At 35.8% G+C, this 20,019-nt stretch overlaps 1 protein-coding gene across 2 annotated transcripts in view; it reads left to right on the top strand.

Annotated features, from left to right (window-relative positions):
• LOC145690299 (muscle-specific protein 300 kDa-like) overlaps positions 1 to 20,019 on the top strand; it is a 633,032-nt gene that overhangs the window by 591,275 nt on the left and 21,738 nt on the right. For both annotated transcript variants that reach the window (XM_081765072.1, XM_081765073.1), the window contains 7 exons: positions 3,842 to 4,162; positions 5,281 to 5,481; positions 7,317 to 7,583; positions 10,011 to 10,195; positions 13,788 to 13,826; positions 16,787 to 16,958; positions 18,319 to 18,519. In XM_081765072.1, coding sequence (XP_081621198.1) covers positions 3,842 to 4,162; positions 5,281 to 5,481; positions 7,317 to 7,583; positions 10,011 to 10,195; positions 13,788 to 13,826; positions 16,787 to 16,958; positions 18,319 to 18,519 — 1,386 coding nt within the window. The remainder of the gene's footprint in view (positions 1 to 3,841; positions 4,163 to 5,280; positions 5,482 to 7,316; positions 7,584 to 10,010; positions 10,196 to 13,787; positions 13,827 to 16,786; positions 16,959 to 18,318; positions 18,520 to 20,019) is intronic.

Below are 20,019 nucleotides of genomic sequence, written 5' to 3'. Positions count from 1 at the left end.
AATTCATGACTAACGTACACTACAAACACTTTTATTCCATTGCACCTACCTCGTTCCATCCCCTTTGTGCTCAGTCTGTTCTCTGTATCTTGGCTCTGATCGTAAAAGCCTACTCCTACGTCCAATATCAGCCAGTTGGAAATGACACCGGTAAGACGCGAACATAAAAAGTATGCGGAGAAAAAAATCTTTAGACTTGACGTAATAGAAAACTTGGTTTAAAAAGTATCTGCTAACGGAAAAGTCATAAAATCTTGGAGCAAAAGAGAAAGCATTACATTTTACTATAGTCTCTAGTGGTGTATGAAAATACCATTCATTTCCAGTTCTAAGAGTGATAGCAGAATATTATATATAATCATACTTACCTCATTATGAGTTAGTATTGTGTGATTTAATTTTGTTGTAATTACTTGTACGAATTATAAAGAAATTTTATTAAACACAAATTATATGTCTTACATCGTAACAAAATATTCATAATAATTTCAATCATTTAAAAAAAATTTGCAAACAATTTGCGAAACTAAAGTTACATGATAAAAAGTATGACATATTTTCTTAAACATTAGTTATAGCATATTTGTTCCAAAATAAAGATCGGACAGCTTGACAACAATATCTTTCGGGTCTTTAACGGTTTTGAGCAACAAAGTAAAATCTGTAGATAATGTTGCTACCACTCCCAAATTTACCAGTATTAGCCATGACTTCCAAGAATTTATATTTATCCAAACTGTATGTATTCAAAACATTCTTCATGAACATAGTCAAAGTGGTTGTCAGCCTCCTAGGATGTCTCTACTTCCGTCTTATTGTGTGTTATAGAAGAAAAATCTCGTCCAGTTCTTTACCAGGAGGTAATGTGCCTAAGATCGATGACACATTCCCGCGCTGGATGGCGATGCTGATACGTTGGAAAAAGTAGCTCGGGGGTCACCAGTTTTGATTGCTATTCGATGACCAACTTCATTAATGAAATTAGATCCTTCGTGACCTCAAGACCCACTGGTTTCTATTGCTACTGTTACAAACCAATATTTGTCCAATAGGTTTGAGTGTTTTAGTCTTTTGTCTGATTCTCTGTGAACGGCGACGAGACCTGCCTGAATTGAAGAATGGGATAAGTTGGAAGGAGCAAACGTATCGGAACATGTGAAATCCCAGACTAGTGCCTTTCCATTTTTCCACGGTACCAAGGTCATGCCATTAGGCCTTTTACCATCAGAGCGGCAACAACCATTTGGTTCTTTTATTGAAGGAACTCCCGCTGAAACGAGGGCTCTACAAATAATGTCGTTTACAATATGATGTCGAGATTGTCTTCCCGCACTTTTTTACATGAAAGACCATGTAATCCTTTATTATCAACATATGCGTTGCAAGCAGGACAAAAGTGAGGCTCACAAATATCAGCACCTAAGCGCAGAGCTGCAGCAATACGAAAGCTCTCATTAGAAAGGTGTAGGCCGAGTGTGTGAGAAGGTAGGGCTTGAAGCCATGCTCCGATTTTGGAGGAGACAGCTAACAGCCTGGCTTTGTCATCTGGGTTATTGGTTGATGATAGGAGTGAAGATAAATGAAGCTTGACTATAGGTTCATCCCAAACAGACTGAACATGTCTTTTGTCGTTAGGTGGGGGATCCATTCCAACCAGACTAGTCCATTTATCGATGCATTCTTGTACATCTCGAATCGAGTCTAAGTCAACCTCCTGTTGAAGAAGAGATCCAATTAGTTCTCGTGAGCCATAGAATGATGCGAGGAAAGAAGGTATGGCGATATCCATGGCTCGACGAATCCCAAGGCCCCCATTCTCCACTGGTAACGAAGCTTGTAACCATGAACTGTCTTTCAAAGAACAGTTTAGAATGGATTCCAGTCCTGTTCTAAGAGTGTGGTCGAATTTGTCAAGTAATTTATCATCCTGCCAAGAAGGGGAGCAACGAAGGAAATACAGTAATCTTGGAAGTGAGAGTGAAGCTTGTAGTAAATAATAAGCGGAGTGTGCAGAAAGCTTTGATAATTGAGAAAAGAATAATTCTAATTTTGATATCTTGTCCAATAAAATTTTGCTCCTTGATTCGGTAGAGATGGCAGCCCCTAAAAGTTCCGCATTGGTAGGTGATAAGAGTTTGATACCAGGTGCTACTTCATTAAATCTTTCATAAAGGTCATGGATTTCATCAACTCTGGCGCTCAGAAAACTCACTTCACATTTGGCAGAGTTAAGAAACAATCCAATAGATGAAGCTTCTAGACGAATTTTATTAAAAGCGCATAGTACTACGTCGATATTTCCAGCTATGGTATCGTCGTCTAAGTACCAGATGTTTAAATCTGTGTTAATATCCTTAACAATGTGATGGATGGTTAGGGCGAACAGTGCTGGTCCAAGTGGGTCGCCTTGCTGTACTCCACGTTGTGAGTGAATTATGTTATCATTTATAAAAAGATTGCTTGGTTCGGAGTAGCATTGGTAGATGTATGGATAGTAAGTTGGAAAGTTAGTTTTAACAGATTGTAACATTGAGTCGCTGTTGAGTTCATTGAAGGCGTTGCGGAAGTCAATTTTCAAAAATGCTTTCACTTCATTATGGGAAGATGAGTAGTACATTCTGGCAGCATGTACGGCTGATTCTGCTCCGAATGATATACAGACCCCTAGTTGGTGTGGTGATAGTATCTTAATTAAAGAATCTCGTATCCGGAAGCAGATAATTTTTGCTGATAAGAGTCTCCAAACATTGCCAACAGCTATTGGGTGAATTCCACCGCTTTTCTTCTTCAGTGCTATAAGTGAAGCACCCAAAAAAATTGGTCGTAAAATGGTCGGCACTTTCCCAGATATAATTAAGTGCATAAATTCACAAATGGATGTGATTAAGCGTTCCCTTGAATCAAAGTCTTGATTTATAAGTAGATCTTTTAAGATTGAGGGACGGAGATTATCCATTCCGCCTGCCGAACCAGAGGGGAAGGATTTTATCGCCTTTAATAATTCGATGGAAGAGACTTTAGTTATTGTACTCGAGTCCTCAGGTGGTTCGGGATTGATGAATGAGTGAGCGTGGGCTGGATGTTTTTCTCTGAGAGCATGTAGTACTGACGTATCTGGTGTAACCACAGTGTCATCGGATATCAGTAGTCTGATAGCGCCGCGTATATCACCATCTGCTAATTTTTGTTCGATGCTCTTGGTATTGATTGAACCGGATTTTTGTGGTTTGCGAGGTTCGTTGGTCCCTCGATGCTGCTTCATTAATACTTCACGATGATGTTCCCTCCAGTTTCTGACTCTTAGCTTCATCCAAGTGGTGAGATTACTTACTCTCTCAGAACGCGGCGGGATGCAAAGCACTGCGTAAGGGAAAACTAGAAGGTCGATCCAAGAATCAACATTATTGGTGTTGTTGATATTACGAATAATATCACATAAAGAATCAGCTACCGATGAACGAGCACCGCGCGGGACACGACGATGAACCGGAACATTAGCCTTCAGATGAGACATAAGATCATTCATTTTGGATAAAAGTTCAGAAGAATTGTCATTGAAATCTAAAGTTAATAAATCCGAAATATAGGTAGGCTGTTGAAGTTTCACGTTACTGCCCTTACTCCTGCGTATCACATGATGACATTTGCCTGTGTGAATGGATAAGCCTCTTTGGCTAAGAAAATGTTTATTACAATGAGCACATTGCACAACGTTTGAAATGTTTGATGTATCCATATTATGGTTATAAGTTATTAAAACTGTTTTGTTTTATTCATTGTATTTCTTGTATATCTTATATTACTTCGTAGTGATATTTTAGGATTATAATTTTAATTTTAGGCTGTATTAAGGGAATTATCAGCACATCAACCAGCATTAGAAATCTTAGATCACTCATACTCAAAACTCGTTAAGGAAGGAGGATTCGAGAATCTTCAAGAGCTAAACACAGTCGTTCGATCCACATTGATACGATGGAATAACCTCTCCAGGCGAGCTAATGTTCTACTACAAAGACTGAAGCATACATTGCATCTTCATTGTGACTTCCTTTCAGCTCATAGGACTTCTCTAATTTCGTTAACGCAAATCGATGTACGACTAACGGAATTAGAGCACCTAAGTGATGCGGGTCCAGAGGAACTTCTACAAGAATTGGAGGTTAGTATTTCTTTCTACAACACTTTATATTACTAATTAAATACAGTCAATCCTGTTAACTTAGCAGACATGTCTATACTGAGACCTGGCCGCATTAAAACAATGTTATTCCTATGCATGTTAGATACCTACGTGATCTTCATTTCGTCCTTTGAAAATCTTTTACTGTTGGTATTTGTGGTGGTCAGTAAACCGAAGAGAGAAAAATAAACTGGCTATTGAAAGTAATTTCTCCACAAACACAAAAACTGACAATATTATCTTTATCTGCCGTCATAGGCAGCGGCGCAAACCTGTCTTCAACATTGGGAGGGACGGGCAAGACCGTTCCCATATATATATTATAAAAGCTATGTTCGAAATATTTTTGAAGTTGAAAAACAATGCTGTGGAGAATCAGCAGAGTTGTCTTCAACATTGGGAGGCGGGCAGATTTGAGGCTTATTCTGGGGGAACATCAATTTCATCTCACTTTCCTTGTGGCAATCAGACACAAATCATCACATTTCTCCTCAAAAAATATATTTCAAGTCGGATTATTGGGGGGGACAGTCCCCCCAGTTCCAAGATTGGAGAGGACATGTTCTCCTCATCTTCCCCGGGATTTGCGCCAGTGGTCATAGGTGAAAGAGAAAAAAAAGAGTATTGTCCCATAGAGTTTTGTAGCTAATTAATTTTCATTTTTCCATTTTTCTACTTAAATCATTCGTTCAAAATTCTTAATTGAGCATTGAAAACCTGACAACGCAATTTTATTAGCAGCAGTTTCTTTTTCCGGTCTGAAAGCAAATCACGTCATGAAAGCGTTCAATTTAAGTAAAAGCATGGCTGTTCAACTGTGTATTTTATTTCGTTATGTTGAGAAATAATCTCATGGGCACTAAGATACAAGTTCATGCCATATAATTTGGAAAATGAAAGAAGTTATTCGTTAAGAACAAGGCCCTATTTTCAATTATTTGTGACATATATATCTTTTTGTCATAGGGTTTAATTTTAAATTTATTTATTTCATAGTGTTAATAAATTGCGTACTGTTGTTTATTATTTGTTGTTTTGATTTTTCTGCACAATATCCTTTCGCATTTTGTTATATTGAAGTTTATGTACTATTGCAGAAACTGGAAACTCAACTCGAAACACATAATGAGACTGTAGTTAATGCAAATAACTTAGGACTGCACGTTATGCAACGTAGTGAACCCGAAGATGTGCCAAGTATTCAAGAAATGATAGACGAATACCAGCTACTTTGGAATGATATTTGGAATAGAATTGGAGAATTTAAAGCCAAGTTCCAAGATGAAATGAAGAAACGAGTAAGTAGAGGGGAATCAAGTAATTACTTAGTAACCAAGTAATTTATTACTTGGTGAAGTTGGTTGGTTGCATCAGTGATTATGTTCCAATCAGTCATCTTATTCTTGAAACATTTTTGTAGAAACGCACTTACTTTTGTGCTACTCTTGTTACTTTTCTTTTTCTTTTTTTTAGTTCTTTTTGACAATTTTTCAGTTATGCTTTAAAATGTTCAAACGAATGTGTTGTAAAAAGATTCAAAAGATTTATTCCACCACTGAACAGCGAGCCTTTATAGTTCATTTGCGCAATTGTTTGCCACAATACGTTTTCTATGCTTTGTAAATGATCGTGACTAAGTTTTGCTCGGTGTTTGGGGTCACTAGGGAGGAGGTTTATAAGTCGCAGTGTCATTGAGGAATGTTTGACCAAAAATTATTCTGTATTCTCAAAATTAGAATGCCTATCTTCGTTGTCTCATCTATCAGTTAGTGCAAAATTTCGCCACAACAGTATACTATTTGTGCCACCATACGACACAATTATGAACTTTGTGCATAAAACCTTATTAGATAACTTGGTCTTGTTTACGGAGGGAGGATACTAGGAGATTCAAGATAGGGTGTTGTTGCGACTCGTTGGTGTTTCCTTCTAGTGTGGATTGCGCTAAAGCACAAGGATACCTCTTTTTCTTTCTCCCAACAGATGTCAGCTGTAATTCTTCAGTTTGTCGAGTGAATTGCGCCTATTCACCTGGTTGTTGCTTCAAGTTTAGTATGTTATAAACTACTTGTGAAGTGAATGTGTTGTGTTGACAATCATCTGTTGTCATGTGACTAAGCAAAAAACGTTTATTTTTTTTATTACCAACAACTGAATTATACTGTACGAACTGTGACTTTATCAGATACAGTGAACATTAGGCTGCAAGTGCTAATGTGCATTAAAATGGGTGAAATCATAGTTCGCACTGGACAATTTGGTTAACCATAGGAGGTGTAAAAACAAGTTTTAAGACGTCTTGTGTAAATAAAACAAAAGCGCATACCCCCAGTTATTACCGTTTATTTCATGCCGAACACAGTGACTCTTTCTTTCTTTTAAAATAATAATAATAATAATAAACGTTAATTTTTGTCTCTATACAGACTAAAATTGCTGTACATGAATGTTATACGTGGGAAGGGCCAGGGAATCGTTTTCTTGTAAATTGCATTTATTTTTTTCTCGCTGAAATTACTGTAATCCTGGAATAAAAATCAGACGTGTTTGCTGTGCTGTCATCTACTGAAAAAAAAAAAGCATCAGGTCTAAGTGGTTTGAACATTGCATACTAGATGTCAATAGTATTCAAGATGCAATTGTAGTGCATAGGAGAGAGATTATGTAACTTCATTCTCCTTACATCTTTCCTCCATAATCGCTTTGGTCAAGTTCAAAACAAGTTTCGAACAGTAATTTACCATTTTTGCGGAAATTTACCTAATTAGTGTTTAATGCAGAATTACATTCAACGGAGCGAGAGTCCAGTCAGTAGTCAGTAGAGAAAACTCATGTGGACCCACATTGAGGCATAAAGTTAAAACCATTAGTTCTTTCATAAACTGTTAAATTTTACTTTGAAAGCTAAAGATTGACTATCCTTGAAAAATGACAATCAGTGATCTCTCCGGACAACTTACATATGATAATTTTAGTTTGCATAGTGTACACACATTAGTACATTCATTTAGCTCAATTTGCATTTCTAATATCATTATCTAAATTATTTATTCGTGGCCGTTTATTTGTTTTTGTTTTCCGTATAATGTTACTGGATCATATAATTAAAGAGCTTTATTCTTTGTTGTTTTAGGGTGGCTTTGAACACGTACAACAGAGAGTTGATGAAGTTGATGAAAGTGTCCAAGTAGAGACCTTGAAGTTTGAACAAGACACTGCTGTGCAAGTGGATACTCTCAGATCTGCTCCACAACTGATGAGACTGACCTCCAGAGAAGGGTACATGCTTGAACTTGAAGCAGCTATCCAAGAATGGGTTACAAATCTGGATACATTGGAATCCGCAGTTCGAAGTCCAACACCTCCAGGAACTAGTATTGATCGTGCTCCAGAACTTTTAGTAAGTGTTTATTTTGTAACTGGAACAAATTATTGATTATGAGTTCCGAAATTTATTTTCGAATTTATTACGTAACTTCCGATCAGAACTGGAAAGAGTCCTTAAATAAGTCTTATTACGATTTAAAATAACTAATACATTTAAACATAAAAAATATTTCTAGGAGGGAAGCAAGAAATTTCACCCTTCTAAACTTTTCTTTTGCTACTTTTATGTTTAATGCATTCTTCGAGCGTAGAAAAATTGTTTCACATTTCTTAAACGATTTTCATGAAAGCTCTTTCATCTTATATATTCCTTAACTTTAAGATTTCTGCTTTAATTGTAAGAAGGGGTTAAATATTATAATATAGAGACGTATGCGTTATTGTTAGTTCATTTTTCGTCGTTCCATAGTATTTTATTTGGTAGCTTGAAATAGCCTTTATACATACATACATTTATATATTTATAAAGAAACAAAATTGTAAAAGAATAATTGGGCTTACAAAATTTCTTCCCTCCAGGAAAAGAGCAAATAAAACATTGATTTGAGTCATTGAACTTTTCCTAAATTTGAATAGTAAATAAAATGCAGAATAAGTTGATGGAACTCTTAAGCCATTTGTACTGTAAAATCTTCACATTTCCTTTCTTCGTTTCATTTTATATTTGAAGTCCTAAAACTTGTAGGAATGTGCCAGTTGAAATGTTAATAATACGTATGTATAGGACATGCACTCAGAGTGAAATGTATAAGAAATGAGAATAGTTCACTAAATAACTTACAAGGGGCGGCAGAAAAATTCGTAGCCCAGTCCAGGAGTGTACGTGAAATTGTACAATTATTCTACGTACTCCTCCGATGTTCAATGTTCTTCCTTACATGGTGCTCCAATTTTAGCAGGCCAAGTCAAAAAAAAAAAAAAAAAAAAATTCTGAAGATTCCTCGCAAGGGTTGAAAAATCAACTTGCCTGCTCGCCAGTGGCGAGTACTTTGTTACTACATTTGGCGATTTGGCGAGTAAAGTCCGATCAATCAAAAACGTGTTTTATTCCACACAACAATTAAAAAAAATGTAATATTGCAATGCATCAACACAACCATCACTAATAAACAAAATAAAAAATGTATTGATCTGTTTACTGTGTCGCAGAATGAGTTTTGTTTATTTGTATAAACACTGTAACTGCAAAATGATCTGGCTAGTAGATTTTTTTGACTCGCTAATATTTGCAAGTAAGATTTTTCAAGCCCTGCTTATCAGATCCAAAATGACGTCCTTTCAAGTGTTGTTTGTTTGAGTTTGGGGAATAAGCAGAATCTAGACATTGCAACCCTAGATCATGCAATATCAGTTGTGTTTGCAGTACTCGATGGACATGAGTATTATCCTGAAAGAACATAATTCCGTGACGTTGCACCTTCAATTTGACTTTCAGTTTCCTGAGTAATCCAGAATAATACTCTGCAGGGTAGGTAGTCTCCATCGTTATCACAGAAGAATGTTGCAAACACTTCTCTCTCTCTTGAACTTCTCGGGCGAGGGAAACTTGAGTGCCGCTACTTCATTGACTGTCGTTTCGTTTCAGGATCGTAGTGGTACAACCATGTTTCGTCCATAGTTACTATTCGTGATAGGAAGTGGTCGTCATTGCGGTCAAAATGGGAAATGACTTCCCTTGATGTCCTCACTCTTCCATGTTTTTGATCTGCTGACAAATTTTTAGTAATCCTTTTTGCCTAGAGCTTACGTACGCTAAAATCATTATGAATTATGCTACCGACTCGTTTCTGAGAAATGCCCACAATCTCTGCCACATGTTTTGCTGAAATTCTGAGAGTTTCAAAATCAGTGTTATGAATTAAATTCACGATTTCAGGGATAGTTACTGTTTTTGGTCTTCCTGCATGTGGAACATCATCATCTTGAGAAATCGTCCGTTTAAACTCTGCCATCCACTTCCCCACCACTGCATATGACGAATGAGAGTCCCGTAGTGTTTCACTGATTTCTACATAAACTCGCTTCGGTGACTTTTCTTGATGAAACAGAACTTTTATGACAGCTCTGATCTTTATGTTTGTGAAATTCGCTGGTTGAGCACACACGATCACTTTAGGGAGCTGAAAAACACAGAATTTCGGTATTAATGTGAATATGTGTATGTACATACAGAGATACGTTGTTTAAAACTGTACAATTACATCATTCTACCTGCACTCCTGGATTAGGCTACGAACTTTTTAGCAACTCCTCGTATATTTTAAACTTGATATGGACATTTTATTGAACTTGTACGGAAAGCACTATCAAGTTTGCCTTACACTGACTCGTACATTTCATCTAAAATTAAACGCTGTGCCCCAGGTGTACAAGTTTGGTAATTAATAAGATTTTAGGGATCTTCAATTTTAATTATTATTGCTGCTGTTATTATTTTCAGGCCAAACGTGTTGCAACTTGTGAGTCTTCCATGGAACTTGTGAAACATCTGAGCACACTGTTAATACAAGAGTGTCACGTGACTGAAGAAGAGGCACGCGTTTCCATTATTCAAGAACTAGTCAGACGTTTCGAAGAACTAGTCAAAGAGGCGAGAGTTAGAGAACAGCATTACAGAGAGCTCAGGTATGATAAAATTTACAAAGTTAAATTAGACATGGGGTTGAGGTTGGGTTCGAGAATCAATAAAATCTTTACAAAGATTGAGTTTTTCTAATCCACTGCACGGTAAATAATCTTTACATTTTTTTCTTTAAATTCCGGAGTTTAGTTTACCAACCGTAACTCTTTTATATATTTACCGTCTGTTTGTATGTCCGTCAATTCAGGAAACAAAACCATGTCTCCCTGTCCGGGAGTCAAAGAAAATCTCAAGAAATACGTAGTGGTTCACGATCAATTTTTGGCCAGAAAAAGAGGATCAATAGTTAGGTATCGAGTTCGTTGATGGGGGCATGGGCGGCGATTAGGGGGGGGGAAAGGGGGCAGTTGCCCCCCACTTTTCTGAAATGGCCTATTAATGTATATAGTTTCAACCAGGGAAATTTGTATATTAACATTGATATACACATATTCAGATCATGTCTTGCCCCCCACTTTTAACGTCCAATCGCCGCCACTAGATGGAGGTAATACCACCGGAAGTGGTAGAAATAAATTCTTTACGGTTTTCACGTTAATTACTATAGAAAAAATTGTAATAGATAGCTAGAAACAGTTTACTGCGGTTAAGCGACCTAAAAATACAGGGTGGCCCATAATTATGTATATGATGCTTGACTGACTGTAGTATTTGTAATTCTGGACAAAAAGTTTCGATATGGCAACACGATGTAGTCTGAGAGTGGAGATAAAGGTCACTGGACTTAAAAACCATTAGTGTATGCCAGACAGGATGATGGAACGGTTGTTTTTGGAACAGCGTGTGCGTTGTATGGTTTTGTATTCTGTGGAGTGGCCAGCTTGACTTCCCAATTTGATTCACTTGACTTTTTCCTATGGGGTATTTTCAAGAACAAAGTGTATCAACATCATGTACACAATTTGGTCGAACTATGGAAAACTATCACAGAAGAATTCCACAGGATACCAGTACCGGTCTGTCAAGCTGCTTGTGGCAACGTTGCTCTTCGTATTCAGGCATGTATCGATATGGATGGTGCATTGGCGGACTATACCATGGAGAACAGAGATTTATAATTATTATAAGGAAAGGTACGAGAGTAATGTGTTCATATTTGTTACGTTGCTAGTTTCTTTACCGCAGTCTTTGAAACATCATATACAAGGGTCGTTCAAGGTTGACCGGGACTTTAATTTCTTCAGAGGATACATATAACACAAGAAGCACCAAACTATGTCAGCTTTTTGAAGTATTCTCTGCGCGCGTCGATGCACCGTTGCCATCGTTGTGGCAGCTTCCTAATTCCTTTGGCGTAGAAACAACTTGGTTGCTATCGGAGCCACTGGAGGACATCGCTCCACAGGGCTTCATCTGTAGTGCATTTTTTCCCTCCCAGATGGTCTTTAAGGGGTGCAAACAAATGATAATCACTGAAGGCTAAATCTGGACTGTAGGGGGAATGGGGAAAAATTTCCCAGCACATTTCGGCAGAGTTGTTATTGTCACATTGGCCGTGTGAGGGCGGGCATTGTCATGGAGAAGAATGACATTTTCAAACAACATCCCAGGTCTTTTCTTACGAATGGACTTTCGTACAGCACCACTCAACAGTCTGGAGTATTACGGGGCATTAATTGTGCTCCCTTTGTCTAGAAAATCCACATGGAGAACACCCTTCAGGACCCAAGAGACATTTGCCATGATCTTTCTAGCTCCCGTCCTTCGCGAAACTGTTCACACCATTCGTACACTCTTGTCCGTGACATCGTTTGTTCACCATACTGTGCTTGCAGTCTTCAGAATATCTCAGCTGGTTCAACTTTCTCCTTCACAAGAAATTTGATTACACACCGCTGCTCCACAGCCACAGACACATTGCTTGCCGCCATGTTCGCTGCAACTGCTGTGCATGCTCCAAATACGTCATGCCGAGCGCTAGTTACTCGAGAAAGAATACATTACGTCACCTGCAAGTTTCATCATGATCCGGCTATTCATCGATCATTTACTTACGAAAATCCCGGTCAACCTTGAACGACCCTTGTACATAATTATGGGCCATCCTGTATATTTCATTTCCATCCTTAGCTCTTTACTAAAATCGGAAGTGATAGAAGCCCAGTACAATTCCCGTTTTTAATATTGATCTACATAAAGCAAAAACGATAAGAGAAAGCGAGAAGGTTTTTCTAGTTAAATCTATTGAGCGTTCTAAGAATAGGTACCATCTCCTCTCTTAACCTTCTATTCGAACAAGAAGTGAAAGCAATCAATCACTTTCGATTTTAACGTTGCTCACTATACCGTAAAGAACGGTAATAGATAACGAGAAGCGATTTCCTGCAATCAGTCAATCGTCCGAAGAGTATATTCCGTCTCTACATGGATCTATCTACTAAAACTGGAAGCATTTACCACTTCTAGTTTCAATAGTTGAGAAAATATCACACCATAGAAACCAAACTTCTTCACTTGATGTACATGTGAGACTGCTATTAAGTTGGCCACCTACTTATTTTATTTGTCAGTAATTTCAAAATTCAGACAGATATTTGTGTAAATATTCTGTAATTTAAAGAAAGCACGTACATAACAGAATTTCGTTCACTCACTCTGCAAAATAAAATTTACTCTCCCCTTATTCCAGTATTTTTTTAAAATAATTGAGACTTTGTTGAAACAATACAAGATAATAAGAATGTATATTGAATTAACATAGTATTACTTGTACTATTTGGTGGTAAGCTTATAAAGCTCGAAAAATGTTGATGAAAAACAGTGTATTGTTAATATATAATATATCGCTCAGGGTACATTAATATAAGAAGTGATTCTCTCATAATTTTAGTTCTTTCAAAATAAAATCTAAATTACAAAAAATGTTCAGTTGTTATAAACAGGTTTATTCCAATTATTCTTCGGTAGTCATTAAATATAGTGCAAAGAATATATGAGCGGTTGAAATTAATCCTGACATACTCCTATTTAATTTGCGTTTCTAGTTGCTTTGATATAGCCTCTAAGTTAAAGTGAAATCTTTGTTTTAAGGCGAACTTCAAATCGTGTTTTCGTACTGAATCCAGAATTGTTTCGATGTATATAGATGTAGAACAAACAATTACCAGTGTGAACACACGCAAATCAGAATAAAAGGAACTTAACACACTTGTTTAGAACACAAACCCAATGGAAGCACTATAGAAACATAGCTTTCAAGCCTTAAACGGTTTGTCATTGTAGTATACAAAGGAAAAGTTAATACTGGAAAGAGAGGTCTGTTTATGTATTTTTGTTTTCTCCTCTCTACAATCCATCGACAAACTCTTCGAGGCTTGGAAAATTGTCTTTATTTCGTGTTTGCTATGGGTTTAATTGTGTAAGTACCTTTTATTTTGATGTGTAAACATTCATCCGATTTACTTGGAATGAACCTGAAATCAATTTGACATTTATTCAATGAATTACTGAATTTAATGTATTACTGTGTGTTTAATAATGTCAAGGTGTTCATTTCATGGTGTCATAATGTGGTCTGAAAGTAACCTTTTGCTTATTACCTGCCTGACTTAACTACTCTGCTTTGCTTTTCCACAGATGTTCCTTAGATGATGAATATTCCTTTGTTTGTGAACAGTTAAGTGACACCACTTCCTACTAACTTCTTTACTGTTCTAACGCTTGATTTTTGTTTCTTATCGTTTGAGTAATGTAAATAGCAGTATATTGTAGCCACTAGATCAGATTAGTGTAGGGTAGTTATGTAGTGTGCATTTTGTATGATAATGTATGTAGTCGGTAACGGCCGAGTACAAATAGAATTCAATTTGATAAGGCACTGTTCGTTGGAGACATTCTGAAAAATAAAATCGGAAAGAAACTGTAGTTAGCAAAATTGAGGAAAAACGTAAAAAGTTATATCCATATCACAGGGTTTCATGCTAATGTGTTTACAAAAAGAACCGGAGGCGCGTCTAAGAAAATTGTTATTCAGATATTTTTTCTCAGCTATGGCTGTTGTATTATATTTTGATATTTGCATGTAAGCACTTGTAAATCGTTTGAAATTACAGATAATATAACTGTGGTAGTTTAGCTTCAATTTACATTTCATCTCTTCTTACTATTGCATATTCTATTCTGGCTTAGCGTTGGTTGGTGAATTAACTTTTAATTTCTTTTCTCTTTACTTTAAATTACTAAAGATATTAATTTTCAAACTTTACTTTAAGCAGTTTCTTGGTTTCTTCTGAACATCTATGTAAAGAGCGAAATTCTTAAAATGAGTTAGGCATTACAACAGCAAAGTTTTAAGTGGCTTTTCTGTCTAGTTCTAAATTTCTCTCTTTTTAAATATAATCCTTAAATCATGTTTCACAATGAACGAATAACAAATCACATCAGCAGCATAAAAGCTAGTCTATGAAACAAAATACGTTTAGCATTTATCGAGATATATCGGTCTGAGTTACCTACAGATTGTACATTTTTCTGTCTGCTAGACACCCTCGTAAGTCGAACAGACGTATCAGTATGGAACGGTCTTGTGTTCTAACAACTTCAGTCTCTCTTACTTGAAACATACCTTGTCATTGTAGTACTGAGGTATATTGTGTTCTTGTAACTGTGGTGAGGGTTCAGACTTTCCGTATGATTGCTTAATACATGTATTACTATCTAGCATCAATTGGTAATGTTTTTAGCTTTGAAATGTAAAGGTGTATATATATATATATATATATTTGTTTGAAGATTGTTAGAAGTAGGAGAGTGACTACATTAACATGTACGATTGGTGTAGATGTAACAAAAGAATAATCTTTCTTCTGTGTCGCTCAGGTTTGCCAATATTGAATGCTTAATTCTGTAAATTGCGTGCTTAAAAAGTGTTCAATGTATTAATGTAGCATTTTGGTGAATTGGAACTATATAGAATTCTGAATTTCTTTCTCTTTTCTTCACTTCCCTAGTCTTACGATTTTAAATATACATTTTCGAAACTGCCACGTGATAACATAAGTAGAATCAGAAGGGATTATTTATAACGTAATATACTGGTGATATTACGTTCCTAATAATATACTGGTAATATACTGGTGATATTACGTTGATAATATAATGCAGTTCAAGGGATTTCTGAGTGGTCAAGTAGCTGATCCATGTTGTGTCGTGCGTGTGGCCCCGAGTTTGGATTTCGGTAAAAATCCATGTAATATTCTTTGTTAAGATCACGCTCCAGCGCTTTCCCACTTGGTGCTGGAAGGAAGGTTTGAACTTCAAACAAAATGCAATTGAAAAGTATAATTTTTAAAAGAAAGATTAAAAAATCCTATCGTAAAAGCACTAATTCGTAGAACATGCTATCTATTCTTTCACATGCAAAATAATAATAATGAATAGTGTTATACTACTACTGCTTATTTTTATTTTTATTTTTATTAGACTAGTAATAAATTCTCATTATAAATTTATAAATTTTCACGTACTATTTTCTAGTCTGCTTTTAAGAAACCTATACCAGATTTTAAGAGCCATTTTTAAATCACTTCGTTTAGGAAATATCCATCATAATATTTTATCAAAAAGATGGTACTTCTGTGATGTTTTATTAGAATTTGCTAAAGAAAAGCATTATAAGAGTTCTTGATAATATCTTGTTTATTGGGATAGTAAATTTGTGATCGTTCTGGTCCTACACACTGACAAGATATTGCATGATTTGGAAAGTTATGTAACTAAAAGTTCTTGGATTTTGTATTAACATTCAGTTAAATAAAATGCAGCGAAAATTTTCCTTTTTGAAGAAGACAAACTATGAGGTAAGCTATAGATAATTTTCGTCATTATTATAATCAATTTCTTGTAAACCATTTATAGGGATCTTTTAACAGGAAATCGTATTGTTCTATTTATGATGCTTTTATAAGTCCTCTCAGTTTTGCTTTTATTGGATACCAGAACTAACCTCCAAAAACAAAAACGGTTTCTAAGATAAATTAACTTCAGTTACGTTTCCTATTCTCCTTTACCATGTTTATTAGCCGTCACTTTGTTTATCTATCGTAACGAATAGATAATTCATTCAACTACAGGAGCTGAAATCTGTTCGCAATAATCAAAATGATTGTATGTAAGTCTGTGAGTACCTATCTCCCAAGTGGGTTTTGTAGTGGACAAACACTGTGCGCGTGAATTTTCTCGGAGTTCTCCAGTTTCGTCCCACTTTCGTCATTTCTCCATTATCATCATCACCGTCTCCCTTAGCCTTGGTGCATAATCGTGGGATATTCAACTAAAAAAAGTAGTAATCTTACCAAATTATCTAAGTTAATATGCAGTGTATAGATCTTACAAACACTTCACCAAGAACGTCTTTGCTTGGGGAAGAGGAGGAGTGATATGGTCGACAATGCTTATTATGATGCTTTTAGACCTTCAGATTGTCGTTAGTAAATCGTGGCATTCACACAAGTGAAGAAAATAGAAAGTATGTAAGTTTTCGTTGTTGTAGCAGCTTTTGATGTTGAACTAATTGCATGTTTCTGTTTGTGTGTGCGTGCGTTGTTTTGGTGACCTTTTCATCTATTCTGTTGCAGTGAGAGCGCACGTCTGACGTGCCCTCTATGTTCTAGGAGAAATTGGCAGCAGTTGGAGAACGATCTCTGGAGATTGGAACAGTGGCTGCAGTACGCTGAAGGAACCCAGAGCAGTCAGGAATTCCCTCCGACAAATATCGAGCAACTTGAAGACGCTATACAAGATCATAGGGTAAGTTGTGAGAAAGTTTGTGTAGAGAGTGTGCCAGTGATATGAGCAGAAACTTTGGAGAATTATGAGAATTATACCTAAAGTCATAACAAAAATCTTATCCTTATTATTAGAAAATTAATTAAATAAATGTTAGTAGTTACTGTCGTACATTTATCTTACAAACTTACGTGCACTTATACTGTTTGCTACTGTGCTATTGCATATTCAATATTTTTAAATTATCAGTAATTCTCTGACGATGTATTTCAAGACCTCTACTCCCATATGCTGTATTTGTTCCTCAGCAGAAGTAATTTCCCGAAGTCTGCAGATGTATCTATCACTGGGACACACGGTGTAGTACTTATTTGCATATAGTTTGTCCGCTATCTAAACACTTGTAACATGTTTGGTTCTTTAAAGTAATATATTAATTAATCTATAAAATGCACTAAACATAAATAATTCTATTAAGGATTTATAAAATGCACTATAAAACTGCTATCATAAACATATATCAGTTTCCGTCAATTTTGTGTATATGTTTAGAGCCATGTTAATTATGTATTCTTTATAGGTATTAAATTCCGTTTAAATGTAACAAATTTTTACAAAACAAGGTACATTACATGAACAATTTCGAAAGAAAAAAATCAGGGAAATGAGGATGCACGTGTAGTGTAAATGCCAAGTAAGGTCAATATGACATAAATTTTAAAATATAAATAAAATGACGTGATAAGGATTGAAGAGACGTATGTAAGATGTTAATAATTTGATATTTTATATTTATCAAGTATCTAGTTTTCTCAAAAGACTGCTAGTATGGAAAATAATCATAAAGTCGTCATACTTTTGTATTGTATAGCTGTTAATTGTGCTTGGCCATTTCCCTTAGCATAATCGTAGTACGTTAAACTGAAAAATTTCATTTCAATTATACTTAATATTATTTGGTAACGGTAGATAGTATAAGCTTAATTCTTATTGTGTCGTATAGTTCAGAAATAGCTCTATAAGCACTTGGTTGTCAAGTACAAGAAGGATAGTAGTATAGTTTGAATGGGCGGATACCGACTCCAAGAATAAAATGCGTTGCTAAGTAAGGAACGGACTAGGTTAGGTATCACAGTAGGCAGCTCACTTACGTTGAAGACTAAAAACTATGGTTCAGTTTTCGACCTAGTCGTACTTTTTCACTTTGAGTTTCGTTAAAGAGTTCGTGTAAGGAAAAATTGTTTTCTCATTTTATCTTATCTCATTTTGATTTTAATGGTCGTTTACTGTAAGCACATATTTAGTAGAATGATTCTGTTGCTTACTTATAGACAATTACCTGTATTTATAACAATTTATTTTTGGATTTTTTTTCTTCTAGGAATTCTTAATGGACTTGGACAGTCACAAGAGCATAGTAGTATCATTGAACATTGTCGGGACTCATTTGGCAGATCACACCGAGGATGAAGAGCGGGCAGAAAGTTTACGTAGTCGGCTAGTCACTATAAATAATCGATGGGATAACATTTGTAAAGCGGCTGCACGTTGGCAGGCGCAGCTGCAAACATCACTAATGGAGGTAAGCTTCATTTTTAGGAAATAGCTTAAACAGAGGTTCGTCTATAGAACATTTAATAAACGTAATATTCTGTTTGTTAAAAGTGTTTAGGACGTGCTTTTTGCTTCCCGTAATGTTTTGGTGTAAAAAAGACATTGTTTAAAAGATATATTTTTATTGAACTGAAATTATACTAACAAAATTTTACGAAAAATATATCAGTAAAAATATTCATCAAATGAAAGGCTGTTTTGGATAAAAGCTTAGGTAATAAATTTAAAATTTCACACGATAGCTGTTATTTTTGTTCCATCTTTTACACATTTTGTTCTCTTACCTGGCTTATATGGATATAGGCTTATCCGTATTGTGTCGTATACTGTGGTAAGCATTGTGTGGATGTGAGTTCATATCCAAACATAGTAATTTGTGCAACAAAACACAATTTGAAGAAAATTCTACACAAGCTCTTTCCATATTATGGGGGGCGCGGTGGTTCAGTGGTAGAGCGTTCACCTCCGGTGCTTAGGGTCACTGGTTCGATCCCAGCTCGCGCCGTGTGGATTTTGTGGTGGACAAACACCGTGCTCGTGGGTTTTCTCGGGGTTCTCCCGTTTCCTCCCACTTTCTTCATTCCACCATTTCATCCATTTCTCATAATCACCGTCTCCTTTAGCCTAACCGGCATAACCGTGGGACGTAAAACTTAAAGATTTAATTTCATTTCATTTTCTTTCCATACTAGTCCAGCATTATGCTGATGCTTTTAGAATGAAGAGAGTTTATTTATTATTAAAAACATCGCAATATAAGACGAATACTTTAAATTATTTGGGGAAAACTATGATAGAATTCTGAGATATTTTCTCGTGTGAACAAGTTTCGTCGTAAATCTCGAGCAATTTTGTAGACCAGAAATGAACGCATGACAAGTATTGTTCTGATATGCAATAATTAAATGCATTGCATATTTACGTTCATTCTATGTGTATGTAGTCTGAGGTAGACTACATGTTCTTATACTGTGGTAGCTTTTTCCACAAATATGAATCTGTGTATAAAAATATGAAAGTAGTGAAAACTGCGCTCTCGAAGTTCACGATGTATGTAGGAAAAAAAACGAAATGAGCAAATAGGAAAGAATTTTCGTTCTTGTAGCAGGTAGAAGACTTTACTACTCAAGGAGAAAATCCAGTCATATTATGTGCCTGAAATTCCTAATTGTATTGTATTAGTGGTAATGTCGTAAAAGATAGTAAACCTTCTAGAAGAAAAGAAAACATAAGATCCGAAAGGAGGAAATAAAATATATTTACGTAAATCTTTTATGCATTAACGAGTATGTAGTACAACATGTGTTTCGGTAGTTTAGTGTGATCTATTTCCATTTTCAGTACTGAGTGTTTCTTTCTTCTTCCTGAATATTAATACACTTGCAAAGAAGATGGCCTATGGGATTAGAAACTGTCATATTTTCGAAAATACTGTAATATTTAAATGAGCATATTGCAAGTTTGAGCC

Source organism: Thermobia domestica, chromosome 7, assembly GCF_964235325.1.
Source record: "Thermobia domestica chromosome 7, izTheDome1.hap1.1, whole genome shotgun sequence".
NCBI lineage: Eukaryota > Metazoa > Arthropoda > Insecta > Zygentoma > Lepismatidae > Thermobia > Thermobia domestica.
This window is presented reverse-complemented; position numbering and strand designations above follow the sequence as displayed.